The sequence below is a fragment of the Pristiophorus japonicus genome, chromosome 3 (assembly GCF_044704955.1).
Source record: "Pristiophorus japonicus isolate sPriJap1 chromosome 3, sPriJap1.hap1, whole genome shotgun sequence".
NCBI classification, from domain to species: domain Eukaryota; kingdom Metazoa; phylum Chordata; class Chondrichthyes; family Pristiophoridae; genus Pristiophorus; species Pristiophorus japonicus.
In genome coordinates, this window is record NC_091979.1 from 78,372,903 (window position 1) to 78,395,158 (window position 22,256).

The following is a 22,256-nucleotide window of genomic DNA, read 5'->3' on the forward strand; positions in this document are numbered from 1 at the left end:
TCTGCGGGTAAAGTATGATCAATGTGAACAAACCCAAGCTGTCCATTATCAAACATCTTGACCAAATATGTGCGAGGACCACATATCTTCACCACTTTTCCTGGTAACCACGTTACCCATTTATGGTGATGGTTCTTCACTCTCACCTTCTGATTTAATTTCACACTTCTCTCTTTTACTCTACCTCTATCATGATTCTCTTTCTGTCTTAATTGTGTCTCTACTATGGACTGTGCCAAGTTTGGTTTTAACAACGAGAATCTGGTTCGTGGCTGTCGTTTGAGAAACAACTCTGCTGGTGTTCTACCAGTAGTTTTGTGAGGAGTATTATGATACATCATTAGAAAATTAGCCAATTTGTGGTCCAATGACAACTGTCGCTTTTTTGGATTTAGATCCAACATTTGTTGATGAGCGCACGTTTTACAATTTGTACAGTGCGCTCTGCTGCACCATTCAAAGCAGAGTGGTACGGTGGAACGTTGGTACGTTTCACACCATTTTTGCTCGTGAACTGTGCAAATTCTTCTGAACAAAATTGTGGTCCATTATCCAAAACAATTTCTTCTGGGAGGCCAAATGAAGAAAATAAACTTTGCAAAATATCTAATGTTTTACTTGTCGTTATTTTCCACATTGGAAACACCTCGATCCACTTCGAATGGCTATCAATCACAATGAACAATTGTTGTCCTTCTAGCTCAGCAAAATCAATATGTAGCCTTTGTCACACCCTGGGAGGCCATTTCCATGGCTGTAATGATACTGATGGTAGTTGCTTGCTTACCGATTGACAGGTCACATACTGACTTATGATGTACTCTATATCTTTATCAAAGCCTGGCCACCATAAGTAACTGCATGCAAAACTCTTGGTCAAGCACATTCCCAGGTGCTGGTCATGGAGGTCTCCTAATAATTTGGACCTGAATTTATTTGGTATAACCACTCTTGCACCCCACATGATACAATCTTTATCGACTGATAATTCATTTCTATGAATGAAGAATGGATGAATATCTTTGTCTGTTACCTGGTTTGGCCATCCATTTGCAATATAATCATACACCTTTGATATAACTGGGTCACATTTGGTTGCTCTACCAATCTCTTCAGCTGTGACTGGCAGTTCATCAGTGTATGAAAAATAGAACACCTCTTCCCTATCGGGTGTAACTTGTGATGAGAAAGGCAATCTAGACATAGCATCAGCATTACTGTGATCAGCTGATCATCTGCATTCAATATCATATGTATATACTGACAAAATCAAAGCCCATCTCTGCATTCGGGCTGCAGCTAAAGTTGGAAGTAGGGACTTTGGATGGAGGATTGCTGTCAGGGGCTTATGGTCCATAACGAGAGTAAACTTACAAATATTTGTGGCACTTCTTGACCCCAAAATTAATACCAAAGCTTCCCTTTCAATTTGCGCATAATTACACTCACTGGCACTGAGAGTGTGTGAAGCAAAAGCAGTTGGTCTGTCTTCCCCACTGCATAATACATAAGAGATGCCCCAACTCCTTACGGAGAGACATCACATGCTGGCTTGATCTCCTGAGCTACGTCATAGTAAACTAACATGGTGCTCTCTACCAAGTTGCTTTTACACTCCTTGAATGCTGTATCGCATTCTTTTGACCACTTCCAATGGACCTGTTTTTTCAATAGTTCATTCAGTGGACGTAATACTGTAGCCACATTTGGTAGGAACTTCCCATAATATTTCAAAAAACTCAAAAAATGATCAAAGTTCAGTGACATTCTTGGGAGTTGGTGCATTTCTGATTGCATCCAGTTTTTCCTTGGTTGGACGTAAACCATCTTTGTCAACTCTGTACCCTAAGTACTCCACTGAGTTTTGAAATAACTCACACTTGCGAGCAGACACTCATACTCTGTGCTTCTGTGGCCGTTTGAGGACTTCATTCATTATGTTATTAAGAATTTGCCTATTTGGTGCTGAAATTAGTATGCCATCTAAATAACATACTATCCCTTCAATACCTTGCAAAATCTGATTCATCACCCCTTGGAATATGGCAGGGGCGGAAGACACTCCAAATGGTAGCCTATTAAATTGATATAGGGCTAGATGGGTATTTATAGTCAAGCATGACTTGGACTCCTCATCGAGTTCAAACTGTAAGTAGGCATTCGTAAGATCCAACTTTGAGAAAATCTGACCCCCCTGTCAGTGTTGTGAACAAATCTTTTATATTTGGCAATGTATTGGGGACATTACCCTCTAGAACCCGGTTTACGGTTACTTTATAATCACCACACAATCTTACCTTACCATCGCACTTAGATACAACAACAATGGGTGTAACCCAATTACATCAATCTATCTTAGAAATGATATTTTCAGTCTCTAGTCTTTTGAGTTCTTGCTCAACTTTCTCCTTGAGTGCATATGGTACGGAACGTGGCTTGCAGTAAACCGATCTAGTGTCCTTCTGTACCCTGACACTCGCCTTGAAGCCTTGGATCGGACTTCACAGAACACCTTCAGATAATTCTTGATGACATCATCCTTTGACGCAAATCTCGTTTCAACATGAAAAATCTCACTCCAATCCAGCTTCAGTGATCTCAACCAATTTCTTCCTAGTAAGGCAGTCTTGTCTCCTGCCACTACTATTAGAGGCAAGCTCTGAACTTGATCTTTGTATTTCACCGGTACGGTGATACGACCTACCACCGGAATGTTCTCTCCCAAGTAGCATAGCAGCTCTATCTTGGCTTTCTCCAATGGGAAATCCCGCAATTTGTTGCGGTATAGCGACTCCGGTACTACACTCACGGATGCACCAATGTCGATTTCCATGGGTATCTTGAATCCTGCAACATCTATGTGGATTATGATACTTTTCAAATCGTCGTCCATTAACCTCGTGCTCCTGATGACATTTAACTCGAACATCTCCTCGTCCTGTTATTGTTCTTCCATTCTTTGTTGTCTCTGGGGATTTTTACTCATAGCTTTGAAAGCTGGTTTACCCTTCATTCGGCATGCCTTCGCAAGATGCCCAGTTTTCCTGCAGAAGAAACAGTCTGCCTTCACATAGGGACAACTTTGAGCAATGTGTTGTCCCAGGCACTGATAGCAGGACATCAATGGTCTGTTCCCATTTCCAGTTTCTGAGATTTTGGGGCCCCACCGCCTTTTACTTTGAACCTGCAGGCATTTCACCTCGGTTGTCTGATGACTGAAATTAGTATGAAATTCTTGGGAATATTGGTCGGCCATGCTCATCGACCTAGCTGTCTGACAAGCTAAATCAAAAGTCACGGAGGAGGATTTCCTGGAGTGTATTAGAGATGGTTTTCGAGACCAATATGTCGAGGAACCAACCAGAGAGCTGGCCATCCTAGACTGGGTGATGTGTAATGAGAAGGGACTAATTAGCAATTTTGTTGTGCGAGGCCCCTTGGGGAAGAGTGACCATAATATGGTAGAATTCCTTGTTAAGATGGAGAGTGACAAAGTTAATTCGGAAACTAGGGTCCTGAACTTAAGGAAAGGTAACTTCGACGATATGAGGCGTGAATTGGCTAGAATATACTGGCAAAGGATACTTAAACGCTTGATGGTGGATAAGCAATGGCAAACATTTAAACATCACATGGAAGAACTTCAACAATTGTACATCCCTGTCTGGAGTAAAAATAAAATGGGGAAGGTGGCTCAACCGTGGCTAACAAGGAAAATTAAGGATCGTGTTAAAACCAAGGAAGAGGCATATCAATTGGCTAAAAAAAGCAACAAACCTGAGGACTGGAAGAAATTTAGAATTCAACAGAGGAGGACTAAGGGTTTAATTAAGAGGGGGAAAATAGAGTACGAGAGGAAGTTAGCAGGGAACATAAAAACTGACTGCAAAAGCTTATATAAATATGTGCAGAAAAATAGATTAGAGAAGATTAGTGGGTCCCTTGCTGTCGGATTCAGGTGAATTTATAATGGGGAACAAAGAAATGGCAGACCAATTGAACTAATACTTCGGTTCTGTCTTCACGAAGGAAGACAAAAATAACCTTCTGAAAATACAAGGGGACACTGGGTCCAGTGAGAAGGAGGAACTGAAGGACATCCTTATTAGGCGGGAAATTGTGTTAGGGAAATTGATGGGATTGAAGGCCGATAAATCCCCAGGGCCTGATAGTCTGCATCCCAGAGTACTTAAGGAAGTGGCCCTAGAAATAGTGGATGTATTAGTGATCATTTTCCAACAATCTATCGAATCTGGATCAGTTCCTATGGACTGGAGGGTAGCTAATGTAACACCACTTTTTAAAAAAGGAGGGAGAAAGAAAACGGGTAATTATAGACCGGTTAGCCTGACATCAGTAGTGCGGAAAATGTTGGAATCAATTATTAAAGATGAAATAGCAGCGCATTTGGAAAGCAGTGACAGGATCGGACCAAGTCAGCATGGATTTATGAAAGGGAAATCATGCTTGACGAATCTTCTGGAATTTTTTGAGGATGTAACTAGCAGAGTGGACAAGAGAGAACCAGTGGATGTGGTGTATTTGGACTTTCAAAAGGCTTTTGACAAGGTCCCACACAAGAGATTGGTGTGCAAAATTAAAGTTCATGGTACTGGGGGTAATGTACTGACGTGGATAGAGAACTGGTTGGCAGACAGGAAGCAGAGAGTTAGGATAAACGGGTCCTTTTCAGAATGGCAGGCAGTGACTCGTGGAGTGCCGCAGGGCTCAGTGCTGAGACCGCAGCTGTTTACAATATACATTAATGATTTAGATGAAGGAATTGAGTGTAATATCTCCAAGTTTGCGGATGGCAGTGTGAGCTGTGAGGAGGATGCTAAGAGGCTGCAGGGTGACTTGGATAGGTTAGGTGAGTGGGCAAATGCATGACAGATGCAGTATAATGTGGATAAATGTGAGGTTATCCATTTTGGGGGCAAAAACACAAAGGCAGAATATTATCTGAATGGCGGAAGATTAGGAAACGAGGAGGTGCAACGAGACCTGGGTGTCATGGTTCATCAGTCACTTAAAGTGGGCATGCAGGTACAGCAGGCGGTGAAAAAGGCAAATGGTATGTTGACCTTCATAGCTAGGGGATTTGAGTATAGGAGCAAGGAGATCTTACTGCAGTTGTACAGGGCCTTAGGTGAGGCCTCACCTGGAATATTGTGTTCAATTTTGGTCTCCTAATCTGAGGAAGGATGTTCTTGCTATTGAGGGAGTGCAGCGAAGATTCACCAGACTGATTCCAGGGATGGCTGGACTGTCATATGAGGAGAGACTGGATCAACTGGGCCTTTATTCATTGGAGTTTAGAAGGATGAGAGGGGATCTCATCGAAACATATAAGATTCTGATGGGACTGGACAGGTTAGATGCGGGAAGAATGTTCCCGATGTTGAGGAAGTCCAGAACCAGGGGACATAGCCTTAGGATAAGGGGTAGGCCATTTAGAACTGAGATGAGCAGAAACTTCTTCACTCAGAGAGTTGTTAACCTGTGGAATTCCCTGCCGCAGAGAGTTGTTGATGCCAGTTCATTGGATATATTTAAGAGGGAGTTAGATATGGCCCTTACGGCTAAGGGGATCAAGGGGTATGGAGAAAAAGCAGGAAAGGGGTACTGAAGGAATGATCAGCCATGATCTTATTGAATGGTGGTGCAGGCTCGAAGGGCCGAATGGTCTACTCCTGCATCTATGTTTCTATGTTTCTAAGTTAGGCGTCGTCAATAACTGTCTTCTGATCGCATCATTTTTAATCCCACAAACAAAGCGGTCTCGCAATACTCGGTTCTGAAAGTCTCCGAAATTACAGTGAAGCGATAGCTTTTTTAATGCTACAATGTACTCACTGATATTTTTTTCGGTCTTCTGGTTTCGTATTCCGAAACGATAACTTCCAGCAATTTCTGACGGAACGGGGCTGTAATGTTCTTCTAACTTAGTTAGAATCTGTTTCAGTGTTGTATCCTTTGGCTTGTTAGGCACTAGCAAATTTATCAGCGTTTCATACAACTCGGACCCGGCTTCAGTTAAGACTATCGTTCTTTTTCGTTCCGACACCGTCCAGTTATTGTCTTCATTACCGGGGATTTCAATGATATTATTTACAGTGAAAACCATTTCTAGCCGATCCACATATGCTCTGAAACTTTCATGGTCGCGTTGAAATGCCCCCTAATGCCCTATAACTCCCATAGGGGCAGCCATTTTGACTCTGGAAGTTTAACCAAGTGTGCTCATAATTTACCTCAGATTTGTAGCTGTTTCCAAAAACAGAGAAGCTGTCAAAGTCGCTCTGTCGGCTGGCTAAATACTTCACCAACAAAAATTTCAGCTTTGTATTATTCGATTACATACCATTCTCGTCGCCAAATGTCATATCTTCAGAGAGCACACAGCACTCAACCTGTAAGATGGCTGCAGGTTCAAGAAACTTCTGACCTGCTGGTCAGGTGACCTGCTCTTTATTAAACAGCGCCAGCTGCTGTAACACAGGCGTCCACAGTTTTGAACTACAATGCGTTGCTTGTATTTTAGCATTAATGATTACTGGAAATTTCTGTTGATCTAGGCATGATCGATTTGCATTAGATATGCTTCCTAATGATGTTCCTTTGCAATTGGGAAGTCTATCAGATGAGGACAAGAAAAGCATAATCATAGAAAGGTATGTTTAAAATATTTACCATTGCATTACCTATTGAGCAAGATTCTCTGTCCATTGACTCTGGATGGGCAAAAATTGTCTGTTAGACCTGCATATGTGTGAAGAGGAAATTGGGTAAAATTCTATTTGGTTATATTCATATTTAGCAGACATAAGGACAATTGGCACGAGCCGATTAAAAGAAAATTGTGAGAAAAAATACTTTTGAAGAAAATGATCAGAACACAGGGCACTTCTGTGACAATCTTGATGAATGAGGGACAAACTGGCAAAGCTGGTGAGCAAAACACTCTGGAAGAAAATAGAGAGAATCTCCAGGAATTCAGAGAGCACAGTAAGACAGGAATGAAACTGAAGGCTTTAATATAACATCATGTAGCAAAGAAAAAGGCTTCATAAAAATATCCAAAAGAGTAAGAGGCAAGGGGCTAGAATTTCCCAAAAATCCACCAGCGCTGAATTGCTGCCCAATATACTACTAAGATTTTAAAATTACCGCGGGTCAAAAATTTCACAAAAAAGGAAAAAAATTCCGCCTCGCAAAAAAAATAAATGGACATTACACCCCGATTCTCGGCGGAAAACACGATCTTGGGCCGATTGGGTGGTTCTTAAACAAAATGGGTGGTAATTACTAAAATTTAGACCGAGGCCGCAAACCCCCAAGTGTCCTTGGGCCCAGAAGGGGGAAAACACACAAAATATTTTTTCCAATAAACACAAAATGAAAAAATCAGAAAACATTCTCAGGACCCTTTTCCACTTAATTGCTGTAAAGGAATTTTAAAATAATTATTAAAAACCCTTTAAGTTACCTCTTTTTGCAAGGCTACTTATCTACTGCCCAGCTCCCGCTGTTTCTCGTAGACATTTCTTTTCTACTTACCTATGGGTCATTGCTGAGTCAAAAGTCAGGCGATAGCGGTTTTTGATGGTGCACACCAGCGGTCTGCTCCCCAGCGGTATTTCAAAACTGCCGGCGGAACTCTTTCTGGAAATTTTCGCCAGGTAGTTTTCCGCCCAAACTGACCAATACCGCCGAGAAACCGGGTGGAGATGCAATAAAAAATCCAGCCCAAGAACACTTAGGATAAAGAATTATAGAGAAAGGAAGACCACAATAGCAGAGCTACTAACCAGTATGCACTCTCACTGAGCAAGTGTCCTGCTGTGATCATTGAATTAATGGAAAGAAAATCAAGCAGGCTCCTAACAACTATATGAGGAACCATTTTTGTCTGCTTACTGCCCTGTACATGCTGAAAAATAACTCAATTTTCGAGCAGGCTGTGAAATGAGTGGCCAGCACTCTCGTGCAAAACATTTGGAGCCTTATTACAATATTTCAATTTGAGTTTTAAACTGTTTGGAGGATCCCTGCAAGTACCAATAGGATAGCACATGAGGAAGAGCTTCTAAGAATATTACTGGCTCTTCTGGAGTGGCAGCTAACATTGTTCCAATTAGATCCTTTGAGGGTCAGCCTGAGCAGGATATTTGCACAGGGCTTCCAAGATCTGATTGGAATTATTTGTTCTGGAATCACACTGACCTCTAGCACCCCAGAGCCTGCACCCAACACCAATGGGCTGCAAAGATGGTCACAAATGTTGCTACCTATCCGGACAGGGGCTATGAGCCTGCTTCTTTAAGGCCTCTTCCAACACCTACACATGAGAGAGCTTCAGATATGGCCTGCTATACCTTGATAGAGCAAGAAAAAGGTTGCTGAAAGCTAGTCCTTCTGAGACAGCAACTTCACTGAAACTTCATTGAAACGAGAATCACCTCAGGCCTCTAAATCACCAGGGGAATCTTCTCAGCTACCTACTGCTCAATGTCATCTCACTCAGGCTGCACCTCATAGAAGTACAGTAGTAGATTAGAAACTAGAGCAAGTATGTTAGCTCACACAAAGCTTAGACATGTTTTTAAAAGGGAGTTATAGATAGACTAAAATGGATTTGTTAACAGCTTTTTGGTGAATATTGTTATGGAAAGTAATTAGCTTCACCACATAGAGTGTATGTTTGTAAATTTTTGAAGTTGTCTGCTGGCAGAAGAAATGTAGACTACTGCATTATGAAGAAAATATGCAGAAATCTTGAACAGTTAAGGACTTTGTTAGGGACGGAAAAAACTGACAGGCATAAAGTGATTTTATTTAGTCTTTCAATTTTTATTAATTGAAAGCACTAAGTTGTGATCTCTTTTCCCTGGCTACTGACTCTCCTGTTCCTGTCCTCTCATTCCTGTGCTTCCTCTTCATGCTGTGGAGTTGGAGGTCCTTGCCCACTTCTCCACCCACTTCTGTTATGCAAAACAATATTCATTTTTTTTTAAATATACTACTTGGAGTTCATTATCTTATTTGTCTTACTCGCGTAGAGGATAAACGTCAACATGGACTGGTTGAACCAAACAACCTATTTCCTTGTTCAAATTTTTTTGTAATGCTATGTTTCAGGGACTGTGTTCTGTGCTGAAGCTATTGGCCCAGACTCACATTTTGTTTGAGCTTTGAAGGTGTAAGCCTCAAATAATTTAGATCTAGCCCTTCAATCAGAGAATGATGAATATGGCTCCTTGCCATTGGACCAAGACCTAGCTCTGTCAAGCCCGTGTGGTGGCTGGTGTGCAACGGCCACCACACATTAAAAAAAATCCATGTACAGGCATCTTCCACCCTTCAGGATGTAGTTCGGGACCTGGAATTTTAGGTCCTTCATTGGAACATCTGTGAACTTATCCTCTTATCCTTTTTTGGCGTGGAAGCAAGTCATCCTCATTTCGAGGGACCGCCTATGATGATGATGATGATGATGATGAATATGGTTGCAAGTAATATCGCTTTACTTTATCTGCCTCCCACAAAACAGAAGATTTTAGTTTTATTTCATAAATGAATGAGATTAATTATAAATTTTATATATGTCAGTCATTTTTGCATTGACAAAAATCCATTGAAAAATCTTACATATTACTGAAAAAGCAGAATACCAGAAGCAGTGAAACTCTTATCATATCACACAGTATTGAAATAACCTTTAGATAAGAGTCCTAACCTGATAGTAAGAGTACAGATAAAATACAATGTATAGAAATAAAAACAGAAACTGAATCAAATTAGACCTTTATTGTGTTAAAAAAATATGGACCTAGAAATTCGTCTCAGAAAGTGCCGCAAAATGGGCGTTATTGGATCGGCCGCCTGTAATGTGCAGCGCCTGATATTCAGTTCCACTGCAATTAATAGAATTAAATATCAGACGCTGCACAGAATGGGCCGATCCGATACCGCCCGTTTTGCAGCACCGCCCATGACAGATTTCGAGCGTATTTGCAATAATTGTTGATCTTTGCATTATAGTCCTGAAGAAATACCACTAACACCAGAAATGTTGGAAGCTGAATTCTCAATGATTCAAAATTTATTGCTACAACAAGAGATACCAATAGGTGAAACAGCAAAAGAGGATGGGTATGTATTTTATACCACATCAATATATATATATATGGTTTGAGAACTGGGGAGATGTTCACGTCTTACATATCTGGAAGAATTGTTTGGAGTAAAGCTCAATTTAGGCAGGGGCAGAAAACTGGCAGGAAGGAAAGCAAAATCGGGCGGCATGTATAATACTGTCGGTGTGCCAGCCCTGCTGAAATTGCCCCATTTTCTTCTTGGAAGTTTTAGCTGTGATTTCACAGAGGATCAATAAATTGAGTAGAATTCCTTGGAAAGAATTGCTCTAGTGATTGTGTGCAGCAATCAAAAAGAACCTGTTAATGAAGTCACTACACATGGTAACTAGATCTGTTCTTCTGCTATGATAGTTCAGGTTGTACTGTAAGTAATCCAGAGAAGCTACACAAGAAATTTATTAAGATGATACCAGGGAGACTTCAGTTATGAGAGATATTAGAGAAATGGTGGTGGGGGGATCAAAATTGCCCCGCATCCCGATTGGGGGCGGTAACCTTCCGGAGTCGGGACTTTTATCGCCCAGTATGAAAGTCCAGTCCCCGATGCGGAATTGGGCCTGCCACCCCTCAAAGGAAGCAGAGTGCTGTTTGTGACGCTACAATGCCCCTCCCCTTCAATTAAAGGGGAGGGCCACTGCGCACTCTGCATGGCCCTTTGGTGGCCGCCACTGGGCCACCAGGGATGCGTGAGACCAGGCCAGTGGCCCGGCACCCGAATCAGAGTACCGGGCTGCACGATGGCGGCCCGGTCCATGCTAGGGCCGCCATGGTCGAGCCGACCAACAAAGATGGCAGGCCGGAGCGTTGCAGGCCTACTCTTTAAATAGTACCCCGGAAGCAGATGCCTGCCTGCGCCTGAGTAATTTCCCCTACGGGGCAGTGAGGGGTCGGCGCGCTCGGCGATGCTGGGACAGCGCCTCCCAAACCTCTGGGGCAATTTCCCAGGAGGCGGTAACCCCCCACCCCCCCCCCCGCCCCTCCTGGGCAAAAACATCCTTGTACCCCGTTAGTGTCCACTGGCGGTAGCCCCCCCACCCCCCGGGTCTCTCTTCACTTGAACAGTAAAGTCAAGAGAGAACTAATAGAAGTATTCAGAAGTATGGTTGTTCATGGGCATGAAATTGGACCTCAATTTGTCTATTTTCCAGGCACTATCCCTGGCGGACTTTTAAAAATGGCAATGGGCTCCTTGAATATGCTAACAAGTGACGTAATGCCTCTTTTAGGACTCAAACCAGAAATTGGTTCATGCTGAATGCAACAGGCATTGGGATCCTATTTACTTTATAGGACCCCAACATTTGAATATTTACTCCTCACCTGCCTGTGACAAGAGCCTCACATGCTGTCAGGAATATGCCAGTTAAACTGGCAGCAGCATGAGTGCAGAACCAACCACCCTGTTCTCGTTATGGTATGTGGGTATGATGGGGTAAAATGTGCACCTATAATATGCCAAATTAATAATATTATCAGCAGCGCAAAGGGGGTGACCGATATGGCGACAGCCACCAGGCCCATCTCTAGCTGGCACAAGAGTGGCAGCCGCCATTTTTAGCTGCATCACTGGCACTACTAGGCAGTGATAATTACATCAATTTCTTGTCCTAATAGATTTGTCAGACACGATTTACCTTTCCTAAAACTGTGTTGACTCTGTCTAATCATATTGTGATTTTCCAAGTGCCCTGTTACCATGTCCTTAATAACAGATTCTAGTATTTTACCTACTACTGATGTCAGGCTAACTGGCCTATAGTCCCCTGTTTTTACTCTCCCTCCTTTCTTGATCAGCAAGGTTACGTTTAGTATAGAGTGACCAAATCCGGGGATTCACAGGGTGGGAGCACAGCAAAGTAGCCAGGATGTAAGAAAACTGGCATGACGACTTTGTTGTTTCTGCTAATGGAATACATGTAGAGACAGAGGGTTAGAACCTCCACTTTTTTGCATGCTTAATGCCCATTTTACCGCTGAAATGACGTATAACGCCCATATATCACCCATTTTGCCACAAAATGGAAACTGACGGGCATTTTTAGGAAATTTATCACTGAGCGTTATTTTCGCCATGTGCTTAACGCCGGGAAAAAATATAACTGCCTGCCCACATTTTTGGGCAGAATCATCAGAATGGGCGAAATAAACGCCCATAATATCGCACAGCGTTACTTTCCGCACGGATTAACGCTGAGATTCAATAATACCACCCGCCCATTTTTTTTTGTCGTAAAGAGCACATTTGGCGAAACTAACGCCTAGGAGATCACCCACCATCACTTTCACCACTATCGCCCACAATATCACTCGTCCAAAAAAACACCCAGAAAAAGTGGAACTGTTCTGAACTAAAGCCAGCGATGTGGCTGCCATTTTTAAAATCGCAGGTCACATCGTTCAAAAGGCTGCTGTGTTTCAACCTCAGTGGAGTTCAGATATACTCTGCAGGTCATTGGAGTTGATGTGAACATCTCTACAAACATCTTGACCATACTGTGACCGATTGGAATTGAATAGGTGTCTTCATCGGGACATTTCTTGTTTGTGACCAATCAGTGGAAAGCAGAGAGTTACTGCAATGGAGCCTGTCCTTTCTCGCTCTCCCTTGGTGACCAATTACATGCAGCAGACTCGAGATCGCCGAAGGTACACTCCACTGCATTATGTGCCCAATGTAATACGTGATAGACTGATCAGGAGGACCAGATGTTACACCCCCCGGCAAGTACAAGGAGAAGTATTCTTACCTCGACTTGCCCGACACCACCTGCCTTCGGAGACTGCGCTTCCACAAAGAGGTTATCACTGAAGTATGCCAGCTGATAAGGGCAGATCTGCAGCCTGCCAGCACCATCAGTACTGCACTGTCCGTCGAGGTCAAAATCACCGCGGCACTGTCATTCTACGCCTCGGGTTCTTTTCAGGCCACAGCTGGAGAAATTTGCGGATTTTCTCAGCTGCAATAGACATGTCATTGAAGCCCTGCATGCACACAGGAGGGACTTGATCAGCTTCCCTATGATCAGGGAGGCACAGAGTGAGAGGACTCTAGGATTCTCCAGAATTGCAAATTTCCCAAAGGTTCAGAGGACAATAGACTGTACGCACATCACGATGCTGGCACCTTTTCAGGATGCAGAGGTTTTCAGGAACCACTCTCTGAATGTCCAACTGGTTGTCGACCACCAGCAAATTATAATGGCAGTAAATGCTAAATTTCCGGGCAGCATGCACGATGCTCACATCCTGCATGAGAGCACTGTTAAACAAGTCAGATACAATCAGCCACAAGGTCAATGCTGGATGCTTGGTGACAAAGGATATGGCCTCACCACCTGGTTGATGACCCCCCCACTGTGTGACACCCATACCGAAGCCGAGAGGCGATACAATGAGAGCCACAGAGCAACTCGCAATATTGTGGAGAAAACCATTGGAGTGCTGAAGCAGCGCTTTAGATGCCTGGACCACTCAGGAGGCGAGCTCCAATACCACCCTGAGCAGGTAGCTCAATTCATGGTGGTGTGCTCCATGCTGCACAACTTGGCTATCAGGAGAGGACAAGAATTGCCTGATGAGTCTGACAGTCTACCTCACCAGAGAGAGGAAGAGGAGGACAAGGAGGTGGACGCTGACATCGGTCCAGACAATCAGACTGAAGCCATGCCCCCGCCCCCCTGTAGACCGCATGAAAGGGCCCATGGTGGCATGATAGCTGCAAGAGCCTTACGTCAGGAACTCATCAATGATCGCTTTGCCTGAAAGAACGTTGGTGTTATTTACAAGGCTGACACACTGCTGGTTGTGCAGGTCATACATCAATGGTGGGCATCACCTTGGTGACAGTTAAAGTTTAAGTTGATTGAAGTTAAGTGTAATTATATCCTTTGATGTTAAGGAATCACCAGCATGTAACAGTACAGCTATCTGAGCCAATGCGCTACAAGGTTTTGTTAAATAAAAAACATTTAAACTGAACATTAGTCTGAAATCATCAGTATTTCTGTACAAACCAACCCTCCCCCCCACCGCTTCTCCTCCCCACCTCTACCCCTTCCCCTCTTGACTCCAAGCCGCCTGACCGAGGAGCTCCTCAGGCGATGCTTCATTGAGGGGGGGGTTGTGACGGCCGAACCACTGCTTGGACAGATACGGGAGAGGACGGTCCTGAGGTGGGAAGGTGCTCCAAGCCAGAAGCAAGATGTTGCTTCTGGCTCTCGTGTGCTTGGCAATGCGGGTGCGGCACCTTGGGGTGCAGTGCCGCGCTACAGGACCACTGGGAGCCCTCTGTCACCAGTGTTCCTGGCTACCAGCTCCAGGGCCTCTTCCATCCTTTCCATGTTATATCTTATTTGTTGGACATAAACTCAGTGCCAACTATGTTCTTGGTGCTTAGTAGGCTTTTTGCTGCTGGTGAATCTCCCTTGTGCCTCCCACAACAGCCAGACAAGCACACACCACAGCCACACACGCTTTCAGTGCCTCTGAGCTCCCTCTCCATCTGTCTCCTCTTCTGCGCATGTCATGATGACCCTTGACCTCCTGAATCACGGGAATCGAGTGTTGCCAAGCCATTGCTAAGGACGACGACACTTTATGGCAGAAGGTCAAAAAAATTTTATGATAACGCTCATTTCATATCGCTCGCGGTAACGCCCATTTTCAAAAATGGAGACTAGGTGCTTTGAGAATGTGCGAGAAGCCAGCGATCTGAAAACCCTTTTTTACCACCCACGCCGGAAATATCGCCCAAAACACAAAAGTGGAGGCTCTAGCCCAATGTCATTTTTACTTTACACCAAATCTTGAATCTTGCATGTGTTCTGGAAATAGTGCTGTTCTATCTATGCTTGTCCCCGAATACTCTAACTTATAATTTTGCAGTTTTAAATCTGTGCCAAACAGACTCAGATTTTTCATGTAAGGTGTGAAACACCCTCTATCTCAGAGAGTTTCAGAAATCTCTTCCTGGTGGGAGAACTTAGAGCTTGCCTTAATCAGTAAAAAAAACACAATGCACCATACTAATCTGAGGTAAAGTAAATCCATTCACCCACCAGCTCTCAACACGCCCTCAGCTTCTCCCGCGCATTTTAAAGGTTTCACCCTCTGGCCAGTCACTATTAAGTGAAATACGGGATCAGGTAACTCAATCCCCCAGAGTGCAGTGCAGCCCGAGCTATCGATGGGACCTTTTCTCCGCCACGCTGCATTGTGGGAAAGCAGGGCCGCTATCGTTGTCTCCGTTCAAATGGCTCCTGAGAATCCGTTGCTGAACTCAAACCGGGCAGGAACGAGCCGAGAATCTCCAGCCAGGTTTGCTGTACATTTGTGTTTAAAATGAACAAAGATTTTATACGGGGATGAGTTTTCTGAACCAGGGACTCTTCTGGTGACATTGTTTGCCCCAGGACACAGTACCTAATCCGGGAACTGTCCCCGAACAAAGGGGATGTAAGGTCACCCTAGTTTAGTAACGAAGATTGTAATGTTAGATTGATCTGGTTGTTTGCTTAATTATCTTAAAGAGTCTTAGGCTACGGAAAAACTTCACAGAGCATTTTTTTCTTCGAAGTCAAGTTGGAAATATTTCCACTATAGTTTAGAATTATATAAATTGAGGGAGGATTACTTTATATTGAAATTACTTCCTCTGCACTGTTGTTCTGTTTAATTAAAGTTTGTGCAGTCTAAACTCTAGCTATCAGTATTAGAAAGCTTCCATCTGCAAGTGATATTAGGTAATTTTACTTCCAACTGGGGAGTCATGCCTGTTGGGAGCACATATTGAACATTTTGGCTGTGTTCATCCAAACTTCTAATCTGTGCGACCAACAGATAGAACTTCCCAACAACAATGCAGATTCGTAACACAGTAATAAAAAAATTGTGCATTTTTAACATGGATTGTATCTTTAGTAATCACAAATTTGTTGTTTAGTAACTCACAGCTCTTATCCCTGTACTTATTGTAAATGCAATTTTTAAAATCTTTCTACATATTGAAGTAATGCATTCACTTACTTCCTACCTTGGGACCTGTTGTTTAAAAGGAAAAAAGGCAGGAAATTGCAATTCTTCAAAAAGTATCTTAAAAAATATTAATCACTGATTTGTTTTTTTCTTTCAGTCAGCACTTAATGCCTAAACCTTCACCAACATTGTCTGCTACTGAACCCATTCCAAGGTAAATATTGCATAAACAGTTTGTAACTAATTGTCCTATGTCTGAAATATCTAAGAACATCATACAGCTGTTGCCTTTATATTTTTCTGCAAATCTTTAACCAGTACAACAATGAAAACTGAGTACTCACATCACAGATTCTTTCACCTGTAAAAACTGTGAGATACAGCATTCAGTCACCCATAGTCAGGATAGTCTAAGCAGTAATAACAATCATTTAATAATTTTTTGTTGCCAATTTAAAAACACAGCTTTTTCAGGGCTTTTTGGGTTGCATCAAAAAAAAGAGAAAATCGGGGAAAAGATTAGACCCCAAAAAATGGATACATTCTGAGAATATCAATAAGAGTCATGATTTATTTGGTACATTGCTAAAACTCAAATAAACAAACAAGGGACTAAAAAAGACATTTAGGCAGAGTTGCGGTTGGGGGTGTACAAACACCACCGGCATCTGAAAAGTGTAAGAATTTACCTGATGGGGACCCTCCTTTGTGAACTTGCTCTCTGATGCTACATATTCGATGGCAACTGTGATATCTTCAGGGAAGCACACAACACACAACCTGTAAGATAGCTGCAGGTTCCGGAAACTTCTCCTGCTGGTCAGGTGACCTGCTCTTTATTAAACAGCACTAGCTGCAGTAATACAGGCGTCCATAGTGTGGAGCTATAGACATTACACTTCTCCCTCCTTAATGACGAAGTTATTATAACAATCATCATACATAACTTGAATGGTTATACATAACAAATGATATGGACTTATTTTGCCATATTTATAAATCAAGCTTAACCACTTGTTTTCTGTTTCAAAGAAGATACCTTCGCTCTCGAACAGAACATTCCAAACATGGTGTCGAATTTAAACTCATTCGAGGCTGATCCTGAGGGATGCCCTTGATTTCTATTTGAACTCTCTCTAACTTCAGACTGTTTTCCTGACTCGGACTCAGACTTAAATTCTGTCTTTCTCTTGGCTTTGTTTCCAGTACATTGGATGTAGGATATACTACTGGTGTATCAAAACTATCTGATGAGTCAGAAATAATTGAATCACTCCCACTCTCAACTACTTCCATGTCTGTGGGTAAAATATGATCAATGTGAAAAAACCTAACCTGTCCATTATCAAACATCTTGACCAAATATGTGCAAGGACCACATATTTTTACTACTCTTCCTGATAACACTTTACCCATTTATGGTGATTGTTCTTCACTCTCACTTTCTGTTTTAATTTCACACTACCTCTACCTCTTTCACCCTACCTCTATCATGATTCTCTTTCTGTCTTAATTGTGTCTCTTCAAACTGTGCCAAGTTTGGTTTTAACAACGAAAATCTGGTTTGTGGCTGTCGTTTGAGAAACAACTCTGCTGGTGTTCTACCAGTAGTTTTGTGAGGAGTATTATGATATGTCATTAGAAAATTAGAAAATTAGCCAATTTGTGGTCCAATGTCGTTTCTTTGGATTTGGATCCAACATTTGTTTGATGAGGGCACGTTTTACAATTTGTACAGTGCGCTCTGCTGCACCATTCGAAGCAGAGTGGTACGGCGGAACCTTGGTATGTTTCACACCATTTTTGCTCGTGAACTGTGCAAATTCTTCTGAACAAAATTGTGGTCCATTATCCGAAACAATTTCTTCTGGGAGGCCAAATGAAGAAAATAAACTTTGCAAAATGTCTAATGTTTTACTTGTTATTTTCCACATTGGAAACACCTTTACCCACTTCGAATGGTGATCAATCAGAATGAACAATTGTTGTCCTTCTAGCTCAGAAAAATCGATATGTAGCCTTTGCCACACCCTGGGAGGCCATTTCCATGGCTGTAATGATACTGATGGTGGTTGTTTGCTTACCGATTGACATGTCGTATACTGACTTATGAAGTATTCTATATCTTTATCAAGACCTGACCACCATAAATAACTGTGTGCAAAACTCTTGTTCAAGCACATTCCCAGGTGCTGGTCATGGAGTCTTCTAATAATTTGGACCTGAATTTATTTGGTATAACCACTCTTGCACCCCACATGATACAATCTTTATCGACTGATAATTCATTTCTACGAATGAAGAATGGATGAATATCTTTGTCTGTTACCTGGTTTGGCCATCCGTTTACAATATAATCATACACCTTTGACATAACTGGGTCACATTTGGTTGCTCTACCAATCTCTTCAGCTGTGACTGGCAGTTCATCAATGTATGAAAAATAGAACACCTCTTCCCTATCAGGTGTAACTTGTGATGGGGAAGGCAATCTAGACATAACATCAGTATTATTGTGATCAGCTGATTGACTGTATTCAATATCATATATATATGCTGGCAAAATCAAAGCCCATCTCTGCATTCGGGCTGCAGCTAATGTCGGAACTGGAGACTTTGGATGGAGGATTGTTGTCAGGGACTGATGGTCCGTAACAAGAGTAAACTTACAGCCATACAAGTATTTGTGGAACTTCTTGACCCCAAAAATTAATGCCAAAGCTTCCCTTTCGATTTGCGCATAATTACACTCACTGGCACTGAGAGTGCGTGAAGCAAAAGCAGTTGGTCTCTCCTCCCCACTACGTAATACATGAGAGATTACTGCCCCAACTCCATACGGAGAGGCATCACATGCAGGCTTGATCTCCTGAGATACGTCATAGTGAACTAACATGGTGCTCTCTACCAAGTTGCTTTTACACTCCTTGACTGCTGTATCGCATTCTTTTGGCCACTTCCAATGGACCTGTTTTTTAAATAGTTCATTTAGTGGACGTAATACTGTAGCCATATTTGGAAGGAACTTTCCATAATAGTTCAAAAGACCCAAAAATGATCGAAGTTCAGTGACATTCTTGGGAGTGGGTGCATTTCTGATTGCATCCAGTTTTTCCTTGGTTGGATATAAACCATCTTTATCTACTCTGTACCCTAAGTACTTCACTGAGTTTTGAAATAACTCACACTTGTGAGCAGACACTCGTACTCTGTGCATCTCTAGCCGTTTGAGGACTTCATTCAATATGTTGTTATGAATTTGCTTATTTGGTGCTGAAATTAGCATGTCATCTAAATAACATACTACCCCTTCAATACCTTGCAAAATCTGGTTCATTACCCCTTGGAATATGGCAGGGGCGGAAGACACTCCAAATGGTAGCTTATTAAATTGATATAGGCCTAGATGAGTATTTATAGTCAAGTATGACTTGGTCTCCTCATCTAGTTCAAGCTATAAGCAGGCATTCGTAAGATCTAACTTTGAGAAGATCTGACCCCCTGTCAGTTTTGTGAACAAATCTTCTCGATTTGGCAATGTATTGGGGACATTACCCTCTAGAACCTGGTTTACGGTTACTTTATAATCACCACACAATCTTACCTTACCATCGGACTTAGGTACAACAACAATAGGTGTAGCCCAATTACATCAATCTATCTTAGAAATAATGTTCTCAGTCTCTAGTCTTTTGAGTTCTTGCTCAACTTTCTCCTTGAGTGCATATGGTACGGAACGTGGCTTGCAGTAAACCAATCTAGTGTCCTTCTGTACCCTGACACTCGCTTTGAAGCCTTGGATCGGGCTGCCCGTTTCGCAGAACAACTTCGGATAATTTTTGATGACATCATCCTTTGACGCAAATCTCGTTTCAACACGAAAAATCTCATTACAATCCAGCTTCAGTGATCCCAACCAATTTCTTCCTAGTAAGGCAGGCTTGTCTACTGCCACTACTATTAGAGGCAAGCTCTGAACTTGATCTTTGTATTTCACCGGTACGGTGATACAACCTACCACCGGAATGTTCTCTCCCAAGTAGCCTTGCAGCTCTATCTTGGCTGTCTTCAATGGGAAATCCTGCAATTTGTCGAGGTATAGCCACTCCGGTACTACACATGAATGCACCAGTGTCGATTTCCATGGGTATCTTGAATCCTGCAACATCTATGTGGATTATGATACTTTTCAAATCGCCATCCGTTAACCTCGTGCTCCTGATGACGTTTAACTCTAACATCTCCTCGTCCTGTTGTTGTTCTTCCATGCTATGTAATCTCTGAGGATTTCTACTCATAGCTTTGAAAGCTGGTTTACCCTTCAGTCGACATGCTTTCACAAGATGCCCAGTTTTCCTGCAGACGAAACACTCTGCCTTCACATATGGACAACTTTGAGCAATGTGTTGTCCCAGGCACCGATAGCAGGATGTCAATGCTTTCCAGTTTCTGAGACTTTGGAGCCCCACCGCCTTTTACTTTGACCCTGCAGGCGATTTACCTCGGTTGTCTGATGACTGAAATTAGTATGAAATTCTTGGGAATATTGGTCGGCCATGCTCATCGACCTAACTGTCTGGCAAGCTAAATCAAAAGTCAAGTTAGGCGTCATCAATAACTTTCTTCTGATCGCATCATTTTTCATCCCACAAACAAAATGATCTCGCAATGCTCGGTTCTGAAAGTCTCCGAAATTACAGTGAATGTTTTTTAATGCTACAATGTACTCACTGATATTTTCTTTGGCTTTCTGAAAACGATAAGTTTCAGCAATTTCTAACAGAATGGGACTGCAATGTTGTTCTAACTTTCTGTTTCAGCATTGTATCCTTTGGCTTGTCAGGCACAAGCACATTTATCAGCATTTCATATAACTCGGGCCCGGCCTCAGTTAAGAATATAGCTCTTTCTCGTTCCAATACCGCCCGGATATTGTCTTCATTACTGGGAATTTCGATGATATTATTTGCAGTGAAAAACATTTCTAGCCATCCACATACGTTGTGAAACTTTCACGGCCGCGTTGAAATGCCCCCAAATGCCCTATAACTCCTATAGGGCAGCCATTTTGACTCTGGCAGTTTAGCCTAGTGTGCTCATAATTTAGCTCGGATTTGTAGCTGTTTCCAAAAACAGAGAAGCTCTCAAAGTCTCTCTGTCGGCTGGCTGAATCCTTTACCAACAAAAATTTCAGCTTTGTGTGATCCGATTACATCCCATTCCTATTGCCAAATGTGATATCTTCAGCGAAGCACACAACACACAACCTGTAAGATGGGTGCAGGTTCCGGAAACTTCTCCTCCTGGTCAGGTGACTTTCTCTTTATTAAGCAGTACTAGCTGCAGTTAACACAAGCGTCCACAGTGTGGAGCTACAGACATTACAGCAGCGTAATGGCTCATGGATCCCAGGGAAGTGTGTGGAAGCATACCTTGGATCTTGTGGGTCTGGTGCTCCAATCATCAAACAGAATTAAATTTTAGATCATTTTAGAATCAAAACCAACTAATCCTACTCCTATTTTTTATGTTCTTATGAATCTGATAATAAGATTTAGTTACAGTTACTTTACAGGATTGGAATTTAATTCCTAATTAGCTTGATTCCACCAACTTCACTACATCTTAGTTCTGTTAGTAAAAATTTGAATTTGCTGGTAATAATTATCAACTTCATTAAAACTCCAATCTTTGCAAAAACAACAAAAACGCATTTGATACAGATACAGCAGGATGTAGAGGAGCAGATTATACTTTGTGTATGTTTAATTAACGAAGCTAAGTTACGAATGTGGATGACAATCTATGGATCAATTCAAACAGCGCAAATGGTACATTCATGGCAGAAAATTAAACAGTCCAATTTCCGAGATGAAAATATTAAAACATGCCTGAGGTATCCCCTTACACTGATACAAAAAATCTGCATCAGCCATAAAATTTTCATATGTAATTAATTGCTGGGCAGTTGCTGGGCAATTAGCCCAACTCTGCACCAGCAATTGGGATTTCCAAGGTGGTGTGAATGATCTGACATGTCGTAATCTGACAGACCGCAAGTTCAGGATTTAGCGCATGCGCAAATCAGTATGATGGCATACTCTCACTATACGCTGTAATACA

The 22,256-nt window shown here is 42.3% G+C and overlaps 1 protein-coding gene across 4 annotated transcripts in view; it reads left to right on the plus strand.

Annotated features, from left to right (window-relative positions):
- cfap221 (cilia and flagella associated protein 221) overlaps positions 1 to 22,256 on the plus strand; it is a 431,960-nt gene that overhangs the window by 401,122 nt on the left and 8,582 nt on the right. For all 4 annotated transcript variants that reach the window (XM_070874512.1, XM_070874515.1, XM_070874508.1 and 1 more), the window contains exons 22-24: positions 6,579 to 6,674; positions 10,045 to 10,155; positions 16,291 to 16,347. In XM_070874512.1, coding sequence (XP_070730613.1) covers positions 6,579 to 6,674; positions 10,045 to 10,155; positions 16,291 to 16,347 — 264 coding nt within the window. The remainder of the gene's footprint in view (positions 1 to 6,578; positions 6,675 to 10,044; positions 10,156 to 16,290; positions 16,348 to 22,256) is intronic.